The sequence below is a fragment of the Chanodichthys erythropterus genome, chromosome 3 (genome assembly GCF_024489055.1).
Source record: "Chanodichthys erythropterus isolate Z2021 chromosome 3, ASM2448905v1, whole genome shotgun sequence".
Lineage (NCBI taxonomy): Eukaryota > Metazoa > Chordata > Actinopteri > Cypriniformes > Xenocyprididae > Chanodichthys > Chanodichthys erythropterus.
The window spans coordinates 21,019,213-21,044,438 of NC_090223.1; the positions used below are offsets into that span (position 1 = coordinate 21,019,213).

A 25,226-nucleotide genomic window follows, 5' to 3' on the forward strand; every position below is an offset into this window, starting at 1 on the left:
TTTATATGTATCAATATATAGTCATACATGGTCAATGCATAATATATTTCAGTATATTGAAAATATAAGCACTAGTTTCCCATTTATGGAAATGTATTATGTAATATCTTGCATTATATTTTGCAGTATATTCCCATATATTTTTGTTCAGTAAGGATGTCCTCTTTAACTTACGGAAGAGGATTAGGGCCAAGCAATAATAAAAAAATAAAACCATCTCAAGATTAAAATTGTTAAATTTCGAGAAAAAAGTTGAAATAAAATGTTGAGAATAAACTCGTTAAATTACGAGAAAAAAAGTCATTAAATTATGAGAAAAATGTTGTTAAATTTCAAGATTGAATGAATTTGTTCTCGTAATTTAACAACTTTAATCTCGAGATGGTTTTATTTTTTTATTATTGCTTGGCCCTAATCCTCTTCCGTATTAACTTGTTCAATTGAATGTCTGAAGCAAAGAGTTTGCAGAAATACACACAACACTGAAATAAGAGCAGTTTATCAGATGTGTGTGAAAGTTGTGTTCATTTCTATATCAACAGCTGTCTGCTGGTGTGTTTTCTTTCAGAATCATAATTTGTCCATATATTTGAATTATTAAAATAAACTGATTTAGCATCATTACAAATTTCTAGCAATGGACAAGAAAAACATAATTTTCATAGGTCTGATCTGTTTGTTGAGGAGGATTCTTTGATGAAGTCAAAAAATATCAGCATTTATTTGAAATAGAAATCTTTTGTAACTATACGCTACCGTTCAAAAGTTTGGGGTCAGATAAACAGAGGAATATCTTCATGGCCCACAACACCTGAAAACACAAACACAAGACAAAACTTGATTGGTCTTGATTACAGTCTATGGTTAATACTGGTTTGCCTTGAACATGGGCTGACATATGCAAATATCGGGGCGTACATATTAATGATCCCGACTGTTGCGTCACAGTCAGTGTTATGTTGAGATAACACTGATGTACAGAACTCTAATTATTTAACTATGCCGAGGTTCAGTTTTCAATTCTAGGGCACCAATGACATCATACCTGCGTTCCCGTTGATTTCTGGTTTTATTTTGTAGAAACCATGAAAACACCAAAGACTTTAATATATTATGTGTTTTATTAGACATGTGAGCAACTGTTTGGATACATTCATCGACAGAGTAAATCATTTAAAAACAAAATGCACAAAAAAGTATACTGAAATTTAAGTTTAAATGCATATAATTGCATATGTACAAATTAGTGTTTTAAATGCATATTTGTTGTTAAATTCATAGTTGCATAATGTATTTTAAAATGTAAATGCTTGATTTGTTTTAAATGATGTATGTGCAGTTTAATTAAGTACATACTGTTTATAGTTAGATAAATAGTTAGTATATAATTGCATATAAATTAAAATGTGTGTTAAAATTATAATATGTAATATTAAGAAATATCTGACAAGGGAACCTGCAGAGATATTGCAAACTGTATTATATTTACTGAAAGGGTATTTCATTTTCAGAGTAATTTAAATTCTTTGATTAAGGGTAAATTTCTTTTCAGTGGACACCTAAAGTAAGTAATGTGAGTTATAATGTTTGACTGCTTTAAAGAATAAAACTAAGCTACACTAGAAACATTAAAGTCATTGTGTATTTGTCTGATTCATCTCACACTCTCCATCTCCGGCACGTAGAAGATGCTGCAGATATTGAGTGGAGCATCAGTGCGGTAGTGCAGCGTGTAGCGGGGCTTTTCGTGTGCCTTCAGAGAGAGAGAAACAGATCAGGAAGGTCAAAGGTCATTTATCAACAGACTTCACTCACCTGCATGGTGTTCAGTCACCGTCCATTCAGGAAGATGGAAAAACTGACAAAGTTGCTGTACTTAGTCACAACCTCTGTGAAACAAAGTCACTTAAATGAGTTTCTTCTTTGAGCATGTGATGTTTGATGTCGTTGTACGTTTGGAGTGGTTCGCAGACCTTTGACTCGATCTTCTGATGAAAACTCTTTGCAGTCGTCTTTAAGGTGAAGCACGATCTTAGTCCCCTGACGCACACCTGAAGCTTCTGCGATCTCAAACACTCCAGAGCTGCAGACACACAAAACTCAGTGAGTAAAACACAAAAATGTGATTCATTTTATTCAGATGTTTGCTTTGTCTCAACCTCAAGATGCCTAAAGATGGTCTTATACCCACAAATATGACAAAAGCTGGACGAGATCTTGTTCTTTTCTGATTGATGATGCTGATAAAAGTATGGCTGTCTGATAAATCTAGTATTAGTTTTTGCCTTCCAATGATTATGAAACACGATGATCAAGATAAAACGACTGTGCTGCATCACGTTCCTTTCCTTTAAAACGGTGCGCTTTTCTCCACAAACATAACGACCAAATTAGTTAAATCATGTAACATCACTGTCGTAATATTTTATTTGTATTGCATTTGTCCTTTTGTTTGTAATTTTCCTCTTGTTTTTATTGTATTTCTGACTGTTTATGTTTTGTCAATAATTGTTTGAGGATGTTTTTTACTTACATTAGTTAGCCTGTTATTAGTTTCTGTAGTAGCAGACTGTGGAGGAGTTCAATGAGACGCACCTTTGATCCAGATCAGGCGATGGTGCCCAAATTAGCCACCAGCTCTTCTTTCTTCATCCCAACACCAGTATCCTACAAATTAGAGCATAAACATGTTGATCAACACTTTCTACACAGGAATTATATCTGCTCACGTTGCATAAACTGTTCATTTGTATGACTAAAAAGTGTCATGTACAGCTGCACGATTCTGGATAAACTAATAATCACAATTTGTTTTTGTTTTGTTTTGTTTCAAACAGAGATCATGATTCTCCTACGATTCTGAGAAGACAACCAAACAAAATAACATGTAATTTACAAAAGGTTCTGACAAAATATTAATCGCTGCAGTTTATTCAAGTTTAAATCATTTGAATGAGTTATTTTTTTTTAAAAATGTGTTTGAATGATTGTACGGAGGCCCACACATGGCCCGTTTATTTCAAAGACTTCACTTTTTTCATTACTGGATAAATCAGCATTTTTGAACAAATCTCTTGAATGAATGATTCAATGACAAACATATTTTTAAACAGACACTTGTCGCCACCTGCTGGATTAACAATATAATTGTTACAAAATTTATTTGAAGCGTCAAGATACATTCAAAATGTGGTTTGCTCTATTTTTCACTACTGTAGACATCAGTGTTTATATCTGAACTATAAACTTTTATCCCAGTACTTGAATTTGAATATTTGTACAGAAATAATGATACTATGTGGTTGAAAAGACTGATTGTGAAGCTGTTTCATATTTACGCACACTGTGATCGTACTTAGAGCCGAATCGCTGTCATTTAGGAATAAGATCGTGTGGGTGTCTGAATCGAGATTGTGATCTTATAATGATTAGGTATGGGTTGCACAGACTAGTCAACTTTAATGCTCTGCCATGACGCTTTAAGCTTGTCACAGACCATGGCCTATAGAGGGCGCAACAGGATATAAAATGGACTTAGTCCAATTTTGCACTGTTTCCAAACAGTTAAAATGACAAATAAATGCATACTCCAAAAGCACTTCACAAGATATGATTGATTAAACCATCTGGATGCTCAATATTGATGGGTGAATGCACATTTTAAACATCTTATTGTACACTTAACTTAATCGCTATTCTAAACTAACGCATTGCTGCATTGTAACGCACACACATACAGACAATAGCATGCACATCAAGTGCAGATCACGTTCACACAAACATGTATTGTCAACACTGTTCTGTGATTTATCAATAAAATAGCTTATTCATTAATGACGTCATCAACAACTAGACGACGCTGACTAGACTTTCATCAAATCAATGTCAACTTTGAAAAATCTGAAGTTGTTCAAACCCCTCGTGTCAAGTATCCGTTTTATTTCACAAATTGATTCAAATCCATGGTTCTGTCTTGAGCCACATGGGCTGAAGATACCTGGATGGTGAAGGTGCCTTTGGCTGCATCCGTCTGCAGGTGAATCTCCATCGCTGCTGAATCTCCTCCTGCTGTCATCATCTTGTGTCAATATATTGTAGATACATAAAACAACTTTAATGATGACAAATCAGATCAAATAATCAGTCTGGACATTTTATTATTCAAACCTCTAGCATCATGAAATGTTGAATGCTTCAAAAGAACTGCTCAAACATGACAGCATTACATCTGTTTTTTGTTAATTCATCACCTCTTTCTCAGAATACAGCGATCTGGCCACAATATCCAGAAGTTTCTTCGTCTCCGCATGAAACTCGTGTTTGGAGTAGGATCCTTATTTGAACAAAGAAACAAGAGTTTCAACATCTTTACAATTCCCAAAAACTATAATATATACTATAATTTAAGTTTCTAAGTCTTTACCATTCAAAAGTTTGGGGTCTGTAAGTTTTTAAATGTTTTTTTGTCTCTTCTGCTCACCAAGTCTGCATTTATTTGAACAAAAATACAAAAAACAAACAAACAACAACAAAAAAAGTAATATTGTGAAATATTATTACTGTTTTTTTTAAATAAAAAAAAACTTTCTATTGTGACACATTTTAAAATGTACTTTATTCCTGTGATCAAAGCTGAATTGTCAGCATCATTACTGCAGTCTTCAGTGTCACATGATCCTTCAGAAATCATTCTTGATTTCACCGTGAACGTTCTCGGTGTCGGTGATGATGCTGTGGAGCGTCTCCTCCTCTGCGCTCTCGGCCTGTTGTGTGCTGTAGGAGCGATGAGACACACTGACCCCAGAACAGCTGGAGCTCCACAGTCTGACAGGTGTGCTGTGATGAAGCTGCTGTCTGCCATCAGTATCAACTGATGAAGAGGAAGAGAGCCAGACTCATCATAATTAAACAGCACTGGTGTTTTACTGACCAAAATGGATTTCGGTATTATACCGACTGTCTACTCTATAGTCTTTACATCTGCATCCGAAACTACAATCTGACAAATACACATTTTAAACCGAAAAGCCTGCGTTTATTTGATCAAAATGATTCCTCACTAGTATATAGGTCCGACACAGACAGGCACAAGAGGGTAAATGTACAACAGGTAGTTTATTTAGTGACAGAGGTATGAACACAGGAATCACACTGGTAAGATGTCTGCAGATATGAGCATGTAGTACAGTCATTTAGCTGAATAGTAACACAGTCTTTTCTCCGTTGTAGTTGGATCGACGAGGGAAGACAGACCAGACACAGAAGGAGATATAGAGACATCGGAGGAAAGGTAAGGAGTGATGGTAAGCACGATTAAGATCAGACACTGAGGTGTGGGAAGTGAGTGTTCTTATAGTGCTGGTTTGATGAGGTGCAGGTTCTGCTGATCAGTACTCGGGTGATTGGGAACGAGTGGGCAGAGCATGAAGATCCAGTGTTGTGTGTTGGTGGTGGGAACTGACTCCGTGACAGTACTCCCTCCTCCATGGGCGGCTCCTGACGACCAGATGGGGCTATGACAGCGGGGTCTACCTCGACCCTGAGGAGCAGGACGGTCCAGATGGTCGTGATGGAATTGAGTCAGCAGAGATGGATCGAGGATGCCGTGTCGATTGACCCAGGAACACTCCTCTGGGACGTAGTCCTCCCAGTCGACGAGGTATTCCAGTGCGGGCCCCCATCGTCGAGAGTCGAGGAACGCCCGCACTCGATAGATGTTCTCCTCTTCAGCGATGTCGGGAGGAGGAGGTACTGCATCGTCACTGGGATCTGTGGAGGGAGGAGATAAGGGTTCAGTGTGTGGTTTTAACAGGGAGACATGGAATGAAGGTGGAATACGATACTGTGGGGGTAAGTTGACCCGGTAGGTGACTTCGTTGAACTGCCTCTGGATGGTGAAGGGACCTATGTACCGGGGACTGCCTGTTGTAGATGGACATGAGCTCTTTCGCTCTGATGGAACCACCCACTGAGCAAATTACGTCCAGAAGACGTCTTTTTGAGGTCTTGTCTCAGGTTGAAAAGACGTCCACTGAGGGGCCAGAATGAAAGTTTTTATGCCGTCTTTTTTTGACGTCTTCTGGACATCCGATATAGACGAACACGCAGAATCACCAAAGGAGAAAAATCACAATTTTTAAGCCACCATAGTGGAGATGAGTGTTTGCTTTAGTTGGGCTCTTGACCCTTGCCTTATTAATATTAGAGTTTATTTGGGCAGTTAACTGAGTCATAACAGCCAGACAAGTAAAGAGACATGATCAGGTGTTGGTTATGGTCTTACATAATCATTATTTGACCTGAATCACTGAACTCAGTTAGATTTACGTTATTGATTACAGCAGAAGATCTGCTAAACACAAAGTGTGTAAAATAAACTGTTAAAAGGATTTAATGATCACTAGTGATAGTATTTTATTCTGTGTTGTCATCATTCAGGTTGGATTTCAGCTTTAATGTACATTTTTTTATTAACAAATCAGCTGATATTGCCATAGAAACTAGGACTACCGACTCGCTTTTACCAAAGAATGGCGGAAACGCAGGGCTGCTGCTGCGTGTTTCAATGGAATGTTCTATTAAGTGTCGCTTCTTGTATTCTTTGCTTGTAGGAAGGCCTTGAGTGTTTAGGGTGCCATTTGGGACAGGCCCTAAATTAGTTCCAGTAGTTGGATTATAATGTGTGATGGAGGGGCGGCGTCATCAGGGACAAGTGAAAGTGAAGCTGAGGCAGGATTGTTCTCTTTTCAAACTCTACGAAACTTTACTATCAACATTTTCATATAATTTATAAAATATCGATAATTTATTCAGACACTCTCGTGAACACAGCAATGTTCAGTTAAAGGTAAGTTATGAACCAACAGAAAAACATATGAACAACTGACTAGCCTAAATGTAAGACTTCAGATGCGGCTGATCGGTTTAGTGATGATATAAATATAAGAATTAAAAAAGGATCCAAATAATTGTAACGAAGCGGGACTGAGGCAGAGATCCAAATGCAGCATTTTATTAAAGTAGAGTGGTCGTACAGGCAGGGTCAAAACAGGAACAAACAGGAACAGTAAGGAACAGGCAGTATCTTAGTCAGGGTACAGGCAGTAGATCGAGGCAGGCGGATATCATACACAGAACGCTATACCAGGCAAGGGTCAGGACAGGCAGCAATGAGTCAAGAAACAGGAACAGGCAGCAACGGTAACAGACAGGAATATAAACGCTCGGAGATGACACACTGGGTAATCAAGACTTTGCGATTGGATGGTGTGAATGAGAGTCCTTTATAGTCCAGGTAACAAGCTGCAGCTGGGTGTGGTGATTAGTGAGGAGTGTGTGCATGGCTGTATGTGGCGACAGGTGATTGGAGGAGTGAGTGCATGTGATTGACAGGGAGGATTATGGGAAATGGAGTCCGGAGTGAACAGGAACAGACTGTGATCGTGACATAACGCCCCCCTCCCGGAAGGCGCGTCCTCGCGACGTAAAGGAACAGCTAGGGAGGGGGAGTGGGTGCATTGGAGATCTAACAGCAGCCGGGAACGGGATCTCCAATACAGCCCCAGGGACTCATGCCACGGAGGGTCAGGAGCCACGGGCAGCCACGGAGGGTCAGGAGCCATGGGCAGCCACGGAGGGTCAGGAGCCACGGGCAGCCACGGAGGGTCAGGTGGCTCGGGCAACCACGGAGGGTCAGGTGGCTCGGGCAGCCACGGCGGATCAGGTGGCTCGGGCAGCCACGGCGGGTCAGGTGGCTCGGGCAGCCACGGCAGGTCAGGTGGCTCGGGCAGCCACGGCAGGTCAGGTGGCTTGGACGGCCACTGCGGGGCAGAGTCCATAGATGACCCCAGCGGGTCAGAGTCCATTAGTGGCCATAACAGTTCAAAGACCCATGATGGCAGTGGCCGGGCAGGGTCCCCACCCACAAGTTCCCCACCCACAAGTTCCCCACCCACAAGTTCCCCACCCACAAGCTCCCCACCCACAAGCTCCCCACCCACAAGCTCCCCACCCACAAGCTCCCCACCCACAAGCTCCCCACCCACAAGCTCCCCACCCACAGGTATACTGCCCCCCCCCCCAAAAAGTTCTTGGGGATTTCAACAGGGTACGTTGCGGGCTCGTGGGCAAGGAGCTCGGGTGGCGCCGGCAGGGCGAGGAGCTCAGGTGGCGCCGGCAGGGCGAGGAGCTCAGGTGGCGCCGGCAGGGCAAGACGCTTAGGCGGGGCAAGAGAGATCTCTGGAGTGGTCTCCAGGCCCACAGCGGCCTCTTGAAGGGCGTCTGCGTCTTGAGGAGAGGAGGGCGCCTTTTCCTCCTCCTCCTCCTCCTCCTCCTCCTCCGAGAGTGCGGCGATGGTTCACCGACTGGAGCGGGTTCTGAAGCAAACTCACTGGCTGAAGCGGGTTCTGGAGTGGACTCAATGGCTGGAACGCCCCCTACCTCCGTGAGCACCGAAGGGGCGGCCATCTTGCCCGTAGGCACTGGCAAAGCAGCCATCTTGTCCATCGCGTCCAGGGCGCTTGAGTGCGTTGCAACAGGCGAGCTTGAGAGCGGTGCAACAGATGAGCTTGAGAGCAAAGCGTCCGGCAGGCTTGAGAGCGAAGCGTCCGGCTGGCTTGAGAGCGAAGCGTCCGGCTGGCTTGAGAGCGAAGCGGCTGTGGGTTTCGGAATGCCAGCTGCTAGTCAGTGGAGGATCATTCATGCTGGAACGCAATCCTCTCCGCTCTCGGACAGGACCAGCGACGTGACGTGACTCCGGGCGATCAGCGGAGACGTGACGTGACTCCGGGCGATCAGCGGAGACATTGACTGGTGTTGCTGTTATGGGAGCCGATCACGTTCCCCTGCTTCACCCACAGTAAACTGAGAGCCAACAGTCAACAAGGCATAATCCAAAAAATGACTAAGGGTGGAACGGGGTCCATTGTGAACTAATTGTTCTTTGAGTGGCTGGTTCACTCCATCACAAAAAAAGTCAATAAGTGTGCAGTCAGGCAAATCCGAATAATAAGCTAGGTTTAGGTAATCTGTGATGTAATCCTCCAGTGAACGTGTGCCCTGCGTACTCCATAACAACAACTGATCAATGTCCATACCGTACAAATGTCCTCCGGGAAAGCTGCTGGATCGTGGTGGCGGCAAAGTCGTCTGTAACGAAGCGGGACTGAGGCAGAGATCCAAATGCAGCATTTTATTAAAGTAGAGTGGTCGTACAGGCAGGGTCAAAACAGGAACAGTAAGGAACAGGCAGTATCGTAATCAGGGTACAGGCAGTAGATCGAGGCAGGCGGATATCATACACAGAACGCTATACCAGGCAAGGGTCAGGACAGGCAGCAATGGGTCAAGAAACAGGAACAGGCAGCAACGGTAACAGACAGGCAGACAGGAATATAAACGCTCAGAGATGATACACTGGGTAATCAAGACTTCGCGATTGGATGGTGTGAATGAGAGTCCTATTATAGTCCAGGTAACAAGCTGCAGCTGGGTGTGGTGATTATTGAGGAGTGTGTGCATGGCTGTATGTGGCGACAGGTGATTGGAGGAGTGAGTGCATGTGATTGACAGGGAGGATTATGGGAAATGGAGTCCGGAGTGAACAGGAACAGACTGTGATCGTGACAATAATGCTGTGTGTAGATACACATATTTGTTTTCTGATTTGGACTAATTTAACCAGTTGATTGTAGATGTTTATTGTATTTGGCCCATCAGTGTAAATATCAAATATTCAGAGGCAAAACACATACTATAACACAATTTTGTCTGCTTATTATAATGCTTTATTTTCTTTTTTCTTTTTAGTAACTGTGTCATTCAGAGATATCATCCCAAGATTTGTTTATATAAATGTATTTATTCATTCATTTACATGTGTATTTACACTATTTAATGTAGGTTTTAAAGCTATTGTTATCCATTTTTTGGCCTTCAAATGTATTTAACCCCCACCAGCTAGCTCAGTTTTGTTAACTTCAGAGATTATAAATCCCACTCATGGCACAAATATGTACTGCAGACACGTTGTGTATTTGTATCCTGTTTTGTCTTGACCCTGTTTAACCAGTTTTCTTTCAACAGAAAGCGATTGTAAACGAGTCTCACTTTTGGACAGAAGCTTAAATGTAAGTATTATTCTAAGGCAAAAAGCATATATTCTGACATACTTTTCTATGTTTTCTCATTTCCATTTTTCTTCTTCAGATTTTCTTTTTAGCGTCTGTGTCTCCTCAGAGATGAAGTTCATTTGTTTGACTCTCATGTTTGTTAGTGGAATTACAGATTCAAGATCAGGTAATTTATTCATCATTGTGAATAATACTTTATATTTATACTTTTGTATAGTTTTGTTTGTCTGGAACAACATTAGGGTAAAACCTTCAGGATGTGTAGTTCAGACCTGCTCTCTCTCTCTTTCTCTTGTAACAGAGCAGTATGAAGTAGTGGGACCTGCAGATCCTGTTCTTGCTGTAGCTGGTGAAGATGTGATTCTGCCCTGTTCAGTCAAACCCAACATCAGTGTTGTGGACATGAGAGTGGAGTGGTCTAGATCTGATCAGAAAGACTCACAAGTGCATCTCTATGTGTATCATAAAGACAAAAACACAGATCAGATTCAGTCCTACAGAGGGAGAACAAAACTGAATCATCAAGAACTAGAGACAGGAAACGCATCACTCAAACTCTCACCAGTCCGAGTCTCTGATGAAGGACGTTATAAGTGTTTTATTCAGTCTGAATCCTGGTCTGATGATGCCACTGTTGATGTCAAAGTTGAAGGTGAGGAAACCAATGAAAACTAACATGCTCTTGTCACAGAACAAACTAATTCAAAATGCCAAATTAACAACAGGATGTTCTTCTTGTTGATCTGTAGCTGTAGGACGTCCTCCAGTGATCACTGTAGATGGGTTTGATCATTCAGGAGGGCTTCATCTACAGTGTGAATCTGAAGGTTGGTATCCTGAACCTGATCTTGAGTGGCTGGACAGTGAAGGAGTCAGTTTGAGTTCAGGAACTACAGAGACACACAGAAACACAGACGGATTCAGTGTGAAAAACACCATCATTGTGTATCACAGCGGAAAGATTCACTGCAGAGTCAAAGTGAAGCATCACATGCTGGAGACACTGATTGACACCTCAAGTAAGTGCTGACACTTCTGTTCCTGTACTTGTTTGTCGTGTTTTCAAGATATTTTTGATGCAGTATTCGAAATAAACAAAATGCAGGTAAAAATCAACTGTGGAGGGTAACAATGTCAAATCACTAAGCATTTTGGCGGGTTATGTTTCAAAAATTATGTTCACTTAGTTTGAACTTTAGTGGTTGTCCTGGGCACACCAGCCTGGTGACTGTGACACAGTGGTGTAATGTAACGAAGTAATAATACTTCGTTACAGTACTTAAGTATTTTTTGGGAGAATCTGTACTTTACTTGAGTTTTTATATTTCTGTCAACTTTTACTTTTACTCCACTACATTTCCTAAATAAATTATATATACTTTTACTCCGATACATTTTCCGAAAGCATTTTCGTTACTTACTACAAAATAAAGTCGGAAGAACACAGACCGCAAGCAAGCATGTGCAAACAAGTGCTCGCACAACCGCGGTTGATTTAATTTTCCGGGTTGCGTCTGTTGCTGGAGCGGCTGAGAAGAGTGCGCTGTCATTACGAGCATAGATTATGAGACATTACGAGAGCGGCCTCTAGAGGCCAAATAAAAACTATCACAAAACTCTGGACGAAACAAGTCTTCATTTAGTAATTTCAAACTTTATTTATTTACACAATGAATTCATTTAAAATAAATATTTTTAAATAACATTCTAGATATTTATAAATAGACTCATTTTAACATTAAATTGAGCATAACATTAAATCAGAACCTCAAGTAAATTACATTATTTTGTTTAGTTGTCTAATGTTTCGGATCACGAGAGAACTGGGATCTGTATTTTTTTTATTTCAAACCTAGATTATCCAAAATCATAAATTAATCTTAAAAGAATATATAATATATTTGGCATCTAACTTATCACTGTTTCAAATATTGAAATCTACAGTCTTAAAGATGAGGATGAAGTGATTATGTTCATTAACAAGGCTTTGGGATAATCATGATGCATTATAATCCAGGATTCTGAAATGTTTCCTTATACTAAAGATGTGGGATTTCGCAAACCTCTTTAGGTAGGCCTCTTTATATGGGAAGTCTTGCATCTTTCCTCCCCTTTTTCACCTCTATGTGTTTGCATCCCTGTTACTCATTAAGTTTATTCACAAGAGGAAATTTGTGTTTTTGTTTTTTTAAGGTTTAAAGTTTGGTGCAACAGAATTAGATAAACCTTGATTTAATCTTGTGGGTGTAACCCACCCTTAATGTGCTTATACTTTGTTTTGCAGATAATATTTTTATTTCTTGGAGGACATCAATGATCCTGAGTTCAGTTGCTGCTGTGCTCTTTGTGATTACTGGAATACTGATCGCTGCATTTGCTTATAAATACAGAGGTAAAGTGCTTGTTTTCTTGTATATTTTTTTTTTTTATATTTGTATTTTTAGTCATTTGTCAATATTATTTAACTGAAAGTATTGAACAATGTCTTTTCTATCACATCTAAAATGATTGTGTGTGTTTAATATCAATCTGTGATGAAAACTCTGTTAGCTGGTTGTATTGGTTGAACAGTTAGAATTTAAATTGCAGTTTTAATACAGTAGGGATCTGTTTCAAGGTCTGTGACCACACTTAACATAATTAGAATCATTTTTACAGACACTGTAAAAAAACATTTTTGTTCACTTAACTTTTTTGAGTTATCATTTTACATTCATACAGTTGAATTTATTTAGAATATTTAATATTTCAACTTGAGCAAGTTGAAAATATTTAATATTCTAAGTAAATGCAACTTAACTGAGTCAATGTAAAAAACTCAAAATGCTAAACAGGTTTCGGCTCACTCATCTTCATTAATGATGTGAAGTACTGAGGAAAATGTCTTTGTCCCAAACACTATTAATGTACACTGTAAAAAAACAAAAAACTTTAATTTTATGGAGAATATTTTTTAAAGTCCTTTTTTTATTATTGTACTCAAAACTTAAATTACAAGCAATATCTGTAAAATTAACAAAGTTGGGTGTTATTTTAAATATTATGCCATTTTTGAAAAATAACATTAATTCTCACTTTTTTTTATTTATACAGTATTTTTCTGTTTTCTTAAATTACATACAAATATATGTAAAATTTAAAAATAATGGCAACAATAATTTGTGGAATCACCACCAGATGGCGCGAAGGGACAGTTGGCATCATTGTAGTCTATATGCTGTTTACACTTATTCTGAATTTTCTATGGCACACAAACAACTAAAGAATGAGAAGAGGAGAATGCAACATGGGGAATTTGTCTTTATTAAATCATTTAATTCAGTATTAATGTCAAGTCTGTTTTATTTTTTTTTTAAATAAAAATTATTGAATCCACGCATATAGATAATATAACTGAGTAATGATTGAGCATTATTGAAGACATCTGATGATAACAAGCAGAATCACTGAAGTAAGAAAGAAACAACAACTTACCAGCTTCACGTATTACAAACCAGATTGACTTTATTGTTTCATTTGATGTTACCATGATGGTGATCAGAGTTTGTTTCAGTCTTGACCCTTGACTTTTTAACTTTTAACTTTATTATTTTCTTTGCCGGCTGTAACTGTGTTTTTAAGACTCATTTGTTATGGCAAAAAATCAAGAGAAAATGTGATCAGGTTTTGCTGGTTATGTTTTGATTATGACATAATCATAAAGTAATGCTTGGTGCACTGAACTATGCAGTGTCTAATCTCTTACCAGAAGCGTGTTATTTTAACACCTTAATTTTAAATTAACATCACTTTGACACAAGAAAGTAGTGCTGAGCAATCAGTTATAAAAGATTTTTAAACTCATCATTTACAAAAAAGGATTGATCTACAGCATTATTATAGACACACACAGACATCAAGAATCTCAACAATTAAAAAAAATAAATAAACGGATCAACTCTGAACATCATAAAACACATCAGTAAAAGTCAACACAAAACAACAGCAAAAATAAAAACAAGTATCAAGTATTAAAGAAAATTCAGCTGCAATTTATTCATGCTGCAATGCATGCTGGTGAGTCATGGACGATTTTTGTACTAATACCCAGCATGCATTGCAGCATGAAGCTTTTGATCGTCACCATTGTTGTGATTCACATGCCGATTCTTGATGTGATGTCTGACTCTGAATGATATAAACTGTGTCCCATTTCTGTGTAGAATCACAGGGATACCATAATCAAAGATATAAAACATCACCTTTATGATTATATAGTTGACTCTGAATGAGATCAATGTATCAGACCATTAGATAATGATTTTGACCATTCATTTTTAGCCAATATCATCTGATTACGTTTTCAAACACCGATCTCCATCAGGGTAACATCAAACAAAACAATAAGAAAATAGAGTCGATCTGAGTAATGTTTCCCAAAAGCATTGTAAGCCAAAGTTGATCGTAGCTGGTTTCACAGGCTTAAGATAATCCTAGACTAAAATGTGTGTTTGAGGTGTTTTAACTGAAAGTAACTTGTGCTGACAGATCTTAAAATATGTCACTGCAATTATTTTGTCTCAAGATGTATGGTCAGCTTGCCTTTTTCCTGTTGCAGTCTAAACATGTCACTTCAGTTGATGTTCTTGGACTGTTTTTAAACGTTTGGCACCCTGTGCTGCCATGCATTTCACCGTTTCTTTTACACATATTAAACTATAACTAAATGATCATAATCTGTTGTTTGTCAGAGTTAAAAAAGTGATGTAATTTCAATGTTATTTTCTCGTCTTTTTCTGAATTTTCTTTAGAACGTGATCAACTTTTACAAAATCAGAAGATCATTATAAAACAAGGTGAATTTGTTTTTATGGCTAATAAAAATAACAATTACTTTTGAATTATTTTGCATGTATATGTATACATTATTTGATTATAAGATATATAATCTGTGGAAAGTCTCAATTAAAATGAATGATCTCATTATAGATCTAAAGTTGAATTTTGTTATGAAACCTTTTTACCTTCATACTTTCTGTTTTCAGTTCTCACACATTTAAGAACACACAGGGGTGAGTAAAAACTGTTTATGTTTCATGACATAATTATTTAAACAATTTAAATTTTCCAAATTCATCGTCATGTCGAACATTAATTTATTTATTTTTGTTCTTGGTTTTTTTTTTGAGAGAGAGAGAGCTTGGTATAATGCGCTGCATAAATACAATCAAATCAAAACCAGTTGTTCAAAAAATCTGATCAGATTCCGGATATCAGAAAAGGAAAAAAGGATTCTGAAATCAGATTAGATTAAAAAAATCCAATCTTAGTTTTGATCTGGATAAAATCATCAGTTGTTTAAAACTTTTAAGCAAGATTCTGATACTTTTGATCCAAAAAATCTGGATTACACTGATCCCATCAGAAGGGTGGATTTCAGGAACAAAATGTACTAAAACTTTAAAACTGGTCAAAAACACAACATTTTTAACATGTAATTTAAATATACATGCACACATTCTTTATTTTGCTCTTAATTTGCTCTTAAAGTAAGAAATTAGAAGTAAACTTTAGGCTACACATATTTAGCCTTTCATTAGCCTACTGTAAAGTAAAAAAAAGAGCTATAAAATAATCCCCAAATAGCTGTAAATATCAAACAAATATATTATATTTGATTCAAAGTTGATTTTTATCACTGTTTGTAAACTACATTGGCACAATCATAAGAGATGAACCAGTCAAAAGTTCTTTGTGTGATAGAGATCCACTGAGGAAAGTTGCAGAAGAACCCATGTGCAGTTTTAATTACTTCCCAAACATGATCAAAGATAAAACAGACTTCACTTGGCTTGGCATGGCTTGGCAAAACAGGAACATAGAGCTTACCAACAGTGGTTACACTGACGAAACTTCACCAAGAACAATATACAAGGACTGATGACAAACAAGGGACACAATAAAATCAATGAACTATAACAACATAACACATGAGACTATAGAAGCATATGACATGATCACATGAGGACAAGGGAATTACATGACATAGGAGCACATGGCAAACCAGGAAACAGAACAATGAAACATGAAGCATTAACATCAAAATAAAACATGAAACTAAACCCAACACCATTCGCAAAGTTTCTCGGTTGAACACTACAAGGAACGCAAAAGTCCCTTTAGGGACTCCGTAGAGCACTAGTAATCCAGATTTGGTAATCTGAAAAAGTGTGTCTCTGTATCAGGGTGATCCAATCCAATTTTGCTTTGAAAAACCAGTACAAAAGTAAGATGGATTACCTGATCCTGGATAGTAAAATATGGGATTTTATATTAATATGGGAAACATTTTAAACAACTGGCCCTAAATGATCAAATGTAGTTTATACAGTATGTGCCATAAGAGAAAACTATAAGCATTTAAACTTGTAAATCTTTAACTAAAGAAAAGCAAGACAACAACAACAAAAAAACAACAACAACAACACATTATAATCAAATGATGAACAACAACAGAAAACAATCTGAAGTGAAGCAGGAAATACACAACCCGAATTCTGGAAATGTTGGGACGTTTTATTAAATTTGAATAAAACTGAAAACTAAAAGACTTTCAAATCACATGAGCCAATTTTTTATTCACAATAGAACATAAATAACATAACAAATGTTTAAACAGAGAAATTTTACACTTTTATCCACTAAATGAGCTCATTTCAAATATGATGCCTGCTACATGTCTCAAAAAAGTTGGCACAGGGGCAACAAATGGCTGAAAAAGCAAGACATTTTGAAAAGATTCAGCTGGGAGAACACCTAGCAACTTATTAAGTTAATTGATATCAGGTCTGTAACATGATTAGCTATAAAAGGGATGTATTAGAGAGGAAGAGTCTGATGTGAAGATGGGCAGAGGCTCTCCAGTCTGTGAAAGAGTGCATAAAAAGATTGAGGAATACTTTAAAAACAACGTTCCTCAACATTAAATTGCAAATGCTTTGCAAATCTCATCATCTACAGTGCATAACATCATTAAAAGATTCAGAGAAACTGGTTAAATCTCTGTCCATAAGGGACAAGGCCAAAGACCTTTATTGGATACCTGTGGTCTTCGGACCCTCAGATGACACTGCATGACTCATCGGCATGATTGTGACTAAATGGGCCCAGGAATACTTCCAGAAACCACTGTCGGTAAATACAATCCGCCGTGCCATCTGCAGATGCCAACTAAAGCTCTATTATGCAAAAAGGAAGCCATATATGAACATGGTCCAGAAGTGCCGTTGTGTCCTGTGGACCAAGGCTTATTTAAGTTGGACTGTTTGAAAGTAACATTCTTGTTGGAAATCACGGATGCCGTGTCCTCCGGGCTAAAGAGGAGAGGGAGATCTTCCAGCATGTTTTCAGCGTTCAGTTCAAAAGCCAACATCAGCCAGCTGAAAGATATATACTATATTGCCAAAAGTTTTGGGACGCCTGCCTTTACGTGCACATGAACTTTAATGACATCCCATTCTTAATCTGTAGGGTTTAATATGGAGTTGGCCCACCCTTTGCAGCTATAACAGCCTCAACTCTTCTGGGAAGGCTTTCCACAAGGTTTAGGAGTGTGTTTATGGGAATCTTTGACCATTCTTCTAGAAGCGCTTTTGTGAGGTCAGGCACTGATGTTGGACGAGAAGGCCTGGCTCGCAGTCTCCGCTCTAATTACCCCAAACTGGTGTTTTATCTGGTTGAGGCCAGTCAAGTGGTTCCTCCACACCAAATTCGCTCATCCATGTCTTTACGGACCTTGCTTTGTGCACTGGTGCGCAGCCATGTTGGAACAGGAAGGGGCCATCCCCAAACTGTTCCCAAAAAGTTGGGAGCATGAAATTGTCCAAAATGTCTTGATATGCTGGTATGGTACGAGACCTGTAGCAGGCATCAAATTTGAAATTAGCTCATTTTGTGCATAAAATTGTGAAATTTCTCCTTTTTCTCCTAACCTCTCTATTTTTATTTTTGCTTATCTTGTAAAGTTGCTATGATTCCTATAAAAATAAATAATTGTCTTTATTTAATTTTATGCTCATCTGTAAAGCAGAATGTTCATTATTTTCTACAGTGAATGTGATTCTGGATGCTGATTCGGCTCATCCTCGTCTCGACGTGTCTGATGATGGGAAACAAGTGAGAGATGGAAACAGAGAACTGAACTTAGTGGATGAGGAAACAGACAAATTTGATGAATATCTTGGTGTTCTTGGGAAGGATGGATTCTCCTCAGGGAGTTTTTACTTTGAGGTTCAGGTGAAGGATCAGACTAAGTGGGATGTAGGAGTGGCCAGAGAATCTGTTAACAGAACGGGCTGGATGATCAGTCTGAGTCCGGAAGATGGATACTGGACTGTGGGTCTGAGACATGGGAAGTATTGGACTCGTGATTCTCCATATGTCTCTCTTTCTCTGACAGTGAAGCCTCAGAGGGTCGGGGTGTTTGTGGTGTATGAGAAGGGTCTTATCTATTTTTATGATGTTGAGTCCATGACTCATATCCACTCTTTCACTGGTCAGTCTTTTACTGGGAAACTCTATCCATTTGTTTGTTTGGGGTTTCAGGAGAATAAAAACTCCACACCACTGATCATCTGTGATTAATGAGATCAGAGAATGAATTTACATAATGGAGATGCATTAAAAAAAGTGTAATAGCAATAAACATGTGGACACAAAAGAGTGTATCACAGGTTAACCAGCACTCAGTGTTAGCAGTCACATGATCACTGATCATCTTCATCTCCTCTATAAGATCACACTCCTCACAGTCACTCTTCCTCTGCCTCGACTGTGGATTCAGACTGTTACCTGTGATACTCACGTGAATGATAGTTCTTGTGATACTCCACTGCTATCCTCTACTAACTGCTCTTACCTGATACTCACCCGGCTCAGTTGAGGTGTGTGTTCTCCTTCACGTCTTCACCTCCTTTGCAAATCATCAATGTCAGTCTCCATTCATCACCATATATTCTGTTTATATTGATCTGTTACTTTCCTTCATTGCCATTTACCATCACCTGTCAATAAACACCAACTTCTCTGTGCTTAAGTCTGATTTGTCCCGACAGGGTCATTTTATGTATTAAGATATTTTGATAAAATCCAATGGCTCAGTGAAGCCTGCATTCATGACATTTCCTCTCTCAATATCCACTAAAAACAAATTTAAAACAGTTTATGGGAGTTCAGTAGTTCTATCTTAATATTATAAAGCGACAAGAATACTTTTTGTGCACCAAAAAAAACAAACAAAACAACAATATATTTCAACAATATAGTGATGGGCCGATTTCAAAACACTGCTTCAGAGCTTTACCAATCGAATCAGTGACTCAGGTCTCCTATCAGACGGCTAAACTGCTGAAATCGTGTTTGAAATTACAAACGTGAAATCACGTCAACGTTGACCAATAGGTCTGCGAGAAAGTCTGCAAAATCTTTTAGGAAATCAACAAAGGGTCCTGGAGGTCTATAAACTGTAGCCAAAGCAAGAAATAGTAGCGACTTTTTACTTATATCTGGGAGTGTAACATTTAGCACAGGGGTAGGCAAGTTCGGTCATAGAGAGCCGCTGTCCTGTTGAGTTTAGCTCCAACCTTAATCAAACACACCTGAACAAGCTAATCAAGCTCTTCAGGATTACTAAGGCTATAGACAGGTGAGGGTTTTTTTTCAGGGTTCGAGCTAAACTCTGCAGCACAGCGGCTCTCTAGGACCAAACTTGCCTACCCCTGATTTAGCACAAGAACTTCAAATGAATTTAACCTGTTGTTTGTTTTCTAAGTAACGTTCAGAATATCCACCACAACAACACCACCGCCACAGCCAATCAGACGTCATTTGCCAGGTGGACTACATTCATTAAGACAGAAATAATCATTTGGTCTAAAAGCCAGGTTTCAGTAAGACAAATTAGATAAAGACTATTATCTGTGATCATTTCATTTATAATAACCACCTTAGGTGTCAACAATCTAATGTTTAGTATCCTTAGCTTTAGAAATTGTTTTTGTTCAGTAATTTTGAGAGTTTTTGGTTTCATCACGATTAGATTTTTTTCTAGATCCTTTATTTTTATTGTTAAACCTCACTTTTGTGTGTTCAGAAACTACAGAGAAACACAGAAACACAGACAGATTCAGAGTGAAACACACCATCATTGTGTATCACAGTGGCAAGAACAGTGTGTTTTCTGTGTGTTTTCTGGATCAAACTGAGACATCACATACTGGAGACACTGATTGACACCTCAAGTAAGTTGTAGAATTTATGACTTTTTATGGTTATTTGATACAGAAGAACTGATTATCAGTTCAGTGCATTACATTATGTAAATGTGCATTTTACTGTAATTGCTGTGTATGTTCTATACAAATGTATCAGTGTGTAACGAAGCGGGGCTCAGGGTAGGATCCATTTGCACGCTTTTATTAAACAGTGTTCGTAGTAGACAGGCAATGGCAGAGCAACAGCAGACAGAATCGTAGTTGGAGAACAGGCAATAGGTCAGGGCGGGCAGGTAACAATCATAGGTTCAAGACAGAGCAAATAATCCAAAGGGCAGGCAGCAGAGAATCATATATAGGGAACAAACAGGGTCAACAACAGGCAGGCAAACAAGATAACAGACGCTCAGAAATGTAACCGTAGTAAACAAGACCTCGCAACGTGTGTGAGGATGTGAATGGTTTAAATAGTCCAGATAATGTGCTGTAGCTGGGTGTGGTGATTACTGATTGGTGGAGTGAGTGCAGGTGATTGGCAGAGAGGATTATGGGAATTGGAGTCCAGGAATGACTGGAACTGTGACACAGTGTTTACATTATTAATAATTTTGAATCAAGCAAAAATAGTTTGACTGGACACAGTGTGCTCAATGTAAGTCTCTGTTTTGTTTTACAGGTAACATGTTTAATCTTTGGAGGACAGGCCGTCCTGGTTTCAATTATAGTTGTGCTCAGTGGTTTTATAGGAATACTGATAGTTGTGTTAGTTCATAAACACAGAGGTATTTGAGCTTGGGGCATGTTTTTACTACTTTCTCAGTCAACTAACAGTGTTCAGCTTTGTCTTTTGATTCTAAAAGTCAACGTTATTAATTTATTATTTATTTATGATTTAAAGTCTCTTTTCATCCATAAAATATTTAATCAGTGTAGTAAATATGTATTCATGAGGGAAAGTGTATATCTTAGACCATTATTTGGTGACCAGGACTTTTTATCTCACAAATAAGACTTTACCCCCCACAATTCTAAGAGATATAAAGTTGAAATTCTGAATTGTGAGATATATAAATTCTGAATTTTTTTTTTTCAGAACACAATCTATTACAGACTGAGAACAGGAGAATAAAACATGGTCCGTTTTGCTTCGAGTGTTTTTTTGCCTCCACATCATACATTAAAATCATCTGCAGATCTATGGATTATCCCTTAATTATGAACTCTGCTTTGGTCTGCAAAACAATTAACACACACTGTATATTTATTTATAAATTAAAGATAGATTTGATTTTATGGCAGTTTAGATACACATAAATTGTTTACACTGTATGCACGTGTATTTAAATCATTTTAGTTACCAGATGTGCACATGTGTAATGATAATACATTCTATAATAAACACATATAAATTATAATAATTTATATTTAATATTTGCAGTAGTTGTTTATCAAAAATTATATAATTTTAATGTTCTTTTCTCTTGATTTTATTCTGAACTTTCTGTAGAACTTGATGAACTTTTACAGAATCAGAAGACACCAAAAGGTGAATTTGGTTTACATGGCTTTTTAATTCATTACTATTCAACAAAAAATTAAGTAATACACAGGGTATATACGAATTCATATATTATATGAATAAAATTCATTATATATTTTTAAGAGATATGTAAACTATTCTTGGGTTTTGCTTGACTTCAAGTGATGACTAATAATAAAAAATTATCTTGTTATTGCTATTATGGACCCTAACTTTCATTTTTTTCTTTCTGTTTTTAGTTATTACACATGAAACAGACATGGGTGAGTAAAAAGTACTCAATAATTTTATTGTCCCAAATTCATGGTATTTTAGATATCCCAAATGATCAAATTTTACATATTAGACTATTATTTTTAGTAAATTTAGTAAAAAAAATTAGTAAATGTAATGCTGGAAAGTTCCGGATTCCTGGTAAGAAACTGTATAATAATAATAATAATAATAATTATTATTATTATTATATAACCATCTGTGAAGCAGAATGTTCAATATTTTAACAGTGAATGTGACTCTGGATGCTGATTCAGCTCATTCATCTCTCATTGGGCCTGAAAATGAGGAAGAAGTGATCAATGACAACACAGAACCATAAGAAGATAAAGATGGAGGCAAAATGACAAATTTGATGAAAATGATCTTTATGGTGACGATGGATGGATGTTCCCAGAGTGTGTTTTGCTATGAAGTTCAGGTGATGGATTAAACTGAGTAGGATTTAGCAGTGGTCAGACATCTGGTCAGTCTTTCATCCGTTTGTTAGTTTAGATCCTGATTGGTGTAAAATCTCCACTGAACATCTGTTATGATTTCTAATGAGATCAGAATTAACATCCTTAGAAATTACTTAGTGATTTAGTGTGAAAGTAATATTAAGCATTTGATGTATAAACCCAAATATGTGTGAACAATAATTTCTCTATTAATTGTTTTGGTTTCACATTTTTAATTAATCATAATAAGTAATACATTATTTTTCCAGCTTATCCTGTCCAGGACCTTCTCAGTTACCTGAAAAGCAATCTGAATGACAATTAAGTTTTTAAGTTTGATTTCTGAAATTGATGATAATACAAAAATAGGCTGCAATGCAACAGCCTTTTCAATCTTGTCACAGTTGACAAAATGTTATTTAATAAATGAATCCAAAAGAAATATTGTAGATGATTCAATTACAAACTAAATTTGTGTAATAAATATCTGAGGCAATACTTAATGTAAGTTTATGATCTAATGTTTTTGTTTTATGCATATTACAGTTTTTTACAGACGCTAGGACACATTTCTCAATACTTAGGTCACTTTTGCAAAACTCTTCACACAGTGAGCACAACAGAAGTCTATGTGGGCTAAACTGAGGATCAATTATCATTGCTTTGGCACAAAATGCATTCAATGACTACATCTCTCAAATTTCATGAATTCTTTTCTCAGACTCAGACACAACAACTGCCAAAACTCTTTGTACGTACAGGCCAATTTGCACATGCTTACATACTGTTTTCAAAACTGTTAAACTTATGTTCAAAACAATAACATAATACAAAACTGAATAAGACAGAAATTTGTTACATTCCTACAGTAATATTTTAATGAAATATATTTTAAATCTGAAAATTAAATGCTATAAAAACAATTGAATTGTATCTGTATCAGTGGATGGTGTGTATACAAATTCTTGTATTTTGGAATTATACAAAATTATAAAAATAAATAAATGACATAAAATATTGACGAATTCTGCATCATGTCTGATTCATTCCAGTAACATATATTGCAGTGAATTATAAACAGAGATGTGTCCTTGATTTACACAAGAAAACATTGTATAATGCTACATGTTGTTAGTGTTTTTTAGGTCATTGTTTTGTGGGTGACAAAGTGTGTTTGTCGGCTGTCAACCTTTGCTAGTGTTCTGGAAGAATGAGTTGATTTGAGACCTGAATAAAGTGTTTTGGTAGTTGTAGTGCATTTTGAGTGTGAAATGAAATGCTTTGCCAAGATGAAAGTTGGTTAGGAGAACTGTGTGAAGAGTTTTGCAAAAGTGACCTAAGTATTGAGAAATGTGTCCTAGCGTCTGTAAAAAACTGTAAACAATACCTAAATGTGATTGTAAAATACAAGGGAATCAAGGGAAAGTCCAGCATTGTTTTTTCTATTCTTGCTAGACAGTGGTGATAGCTACATAATTTTAATTGGTAAATGAAGACTCCTCGCTGATGATCTGTATTTACAACGAAGCCATTGGTTATATGGGTTATATAGGATGTAAAAACATTTTAAAAAATTACCAGATTGTAATGAAATTAATATCTTCTGTAGACCATGTTAATCATAAAAATTACGCATATTTTAGATTCTTAGAATTCTAAAAATATGGTCCATAAATTTAATGACAATAATTTCAAGCCCTACACCTGCTGGGAAACACAGACAGCTGGATCTAGCTTCAGCTGGGGTCACATTAACCCCATTATTACCAACACTCATTGCATTTGGAACAATTTTTGGTCCTGAGACTTCAACAGATTTTTGTTGTTGTTGTTGTTGTTTAGACCACTTCTAATCTGAAAATGTGTGCAATCATTTCCATATTGTTGTGGTCTAACATTTTGAATTAATCATAAACATTAAGTCAATTGATTCTGGCTAAGAACTTCTCATTTAGAAGAAAAGCCATCTGACTGACATGTAAAAGCATAAAAAAATATCCTCAAGGCAATAGGCTACTTACAATGTAAGATACAATGTGACAAAATAAGTTTATGATCTTAATTAAGTTTACTTGAGCATGTAAATTGCATGAAATGTTTTTATTATGCATGTATTAAATAATATCTAAATATGATGGTTAAATCCACAACAAAGATCAAATTCTCTATTTTATAAAACTCAACTGAACATTGTGTTATTTCTATTCTTGCCACATAGTGGCGCTAGCTAACTTTAATTAGAAAACTCTTGATAGTTTAAATCCATCTGGGCCTGGGATCAAGTCAAAGAAATCTCCTTGCTTATCCATATTTACAATGAAGCAATTGCTTGTTTAGGCCTACTATTTCTGAACATTGGTGGATCCGAAATGGTCAATATTCAGATTCATGCCTTTTTATTAATATTTATTTTAATCATTTATGGCTTATGATTTATCAGTTTTACTTTTGATTTCCTATATTTATGTACTCATACTTTATAGATTAATTCTTATCATATTTTCAAGTATTTACTTGTTATTGTACCCTTATGGTTATTCTTATTTTATATTTAAGAGTATGCTTGTTATGTTCAGTTGTTCTTCAAGTGTTC

At 37.1% G+C, this 25,226-nt stretch overlaps 1 protein-coding gene across 1 annotated transcript; it reads left to right on the top strand.

Moving 5' to 3' along the window:
* Nucleotides 1-10,238: 10,238 nt before the first annotated feature.
* LOC137004059 (butyrophilin subfamily 1 member A1-like) lies at nt 10,239-18,752 on the top strand. Its single transcript, XM_067364279.1, has 5 exons — nt 10,239-10,296; nt 10,432-10,782; nt 10,880-11,149; nt 12,415-12,522; nt 18,220-18,752. The coding sequence occupies exons 1-5, from the start codon at nt 10,239-10,241 to the stop codon at nt 18,750-18,752; spliced, it is 1,320 nt and encodes a 439-aa protein (XP_067220380.1).
* The last annotated feature ends 6,474 nt before the right edge of the window (nt 18,753-25,226 follow it).

Coding starts and splice junctions, on each gene's coding strand:
- LOC137004059 (XM_067364279.1), top strand. CDS start 10,239: ATGAAGTTCATTTGTTTGACTCTCATGTTTGTTAGTGGAATTACAGAT. Junction 10,783..10,879: donor TGTTGATGTCAAAGTTGAAG/GTGAGGAAACCA, acceptor GTTGATCTGTAG/CTGTAGGACGTCCTCCAGTG. Junction 11,150..12,414: donor GACACTGATTGACACCTCAA/GTAAGTGCTGAC, acceptor TTTGTTTTGCAG/ATAATATTTTTATTTCTTGG.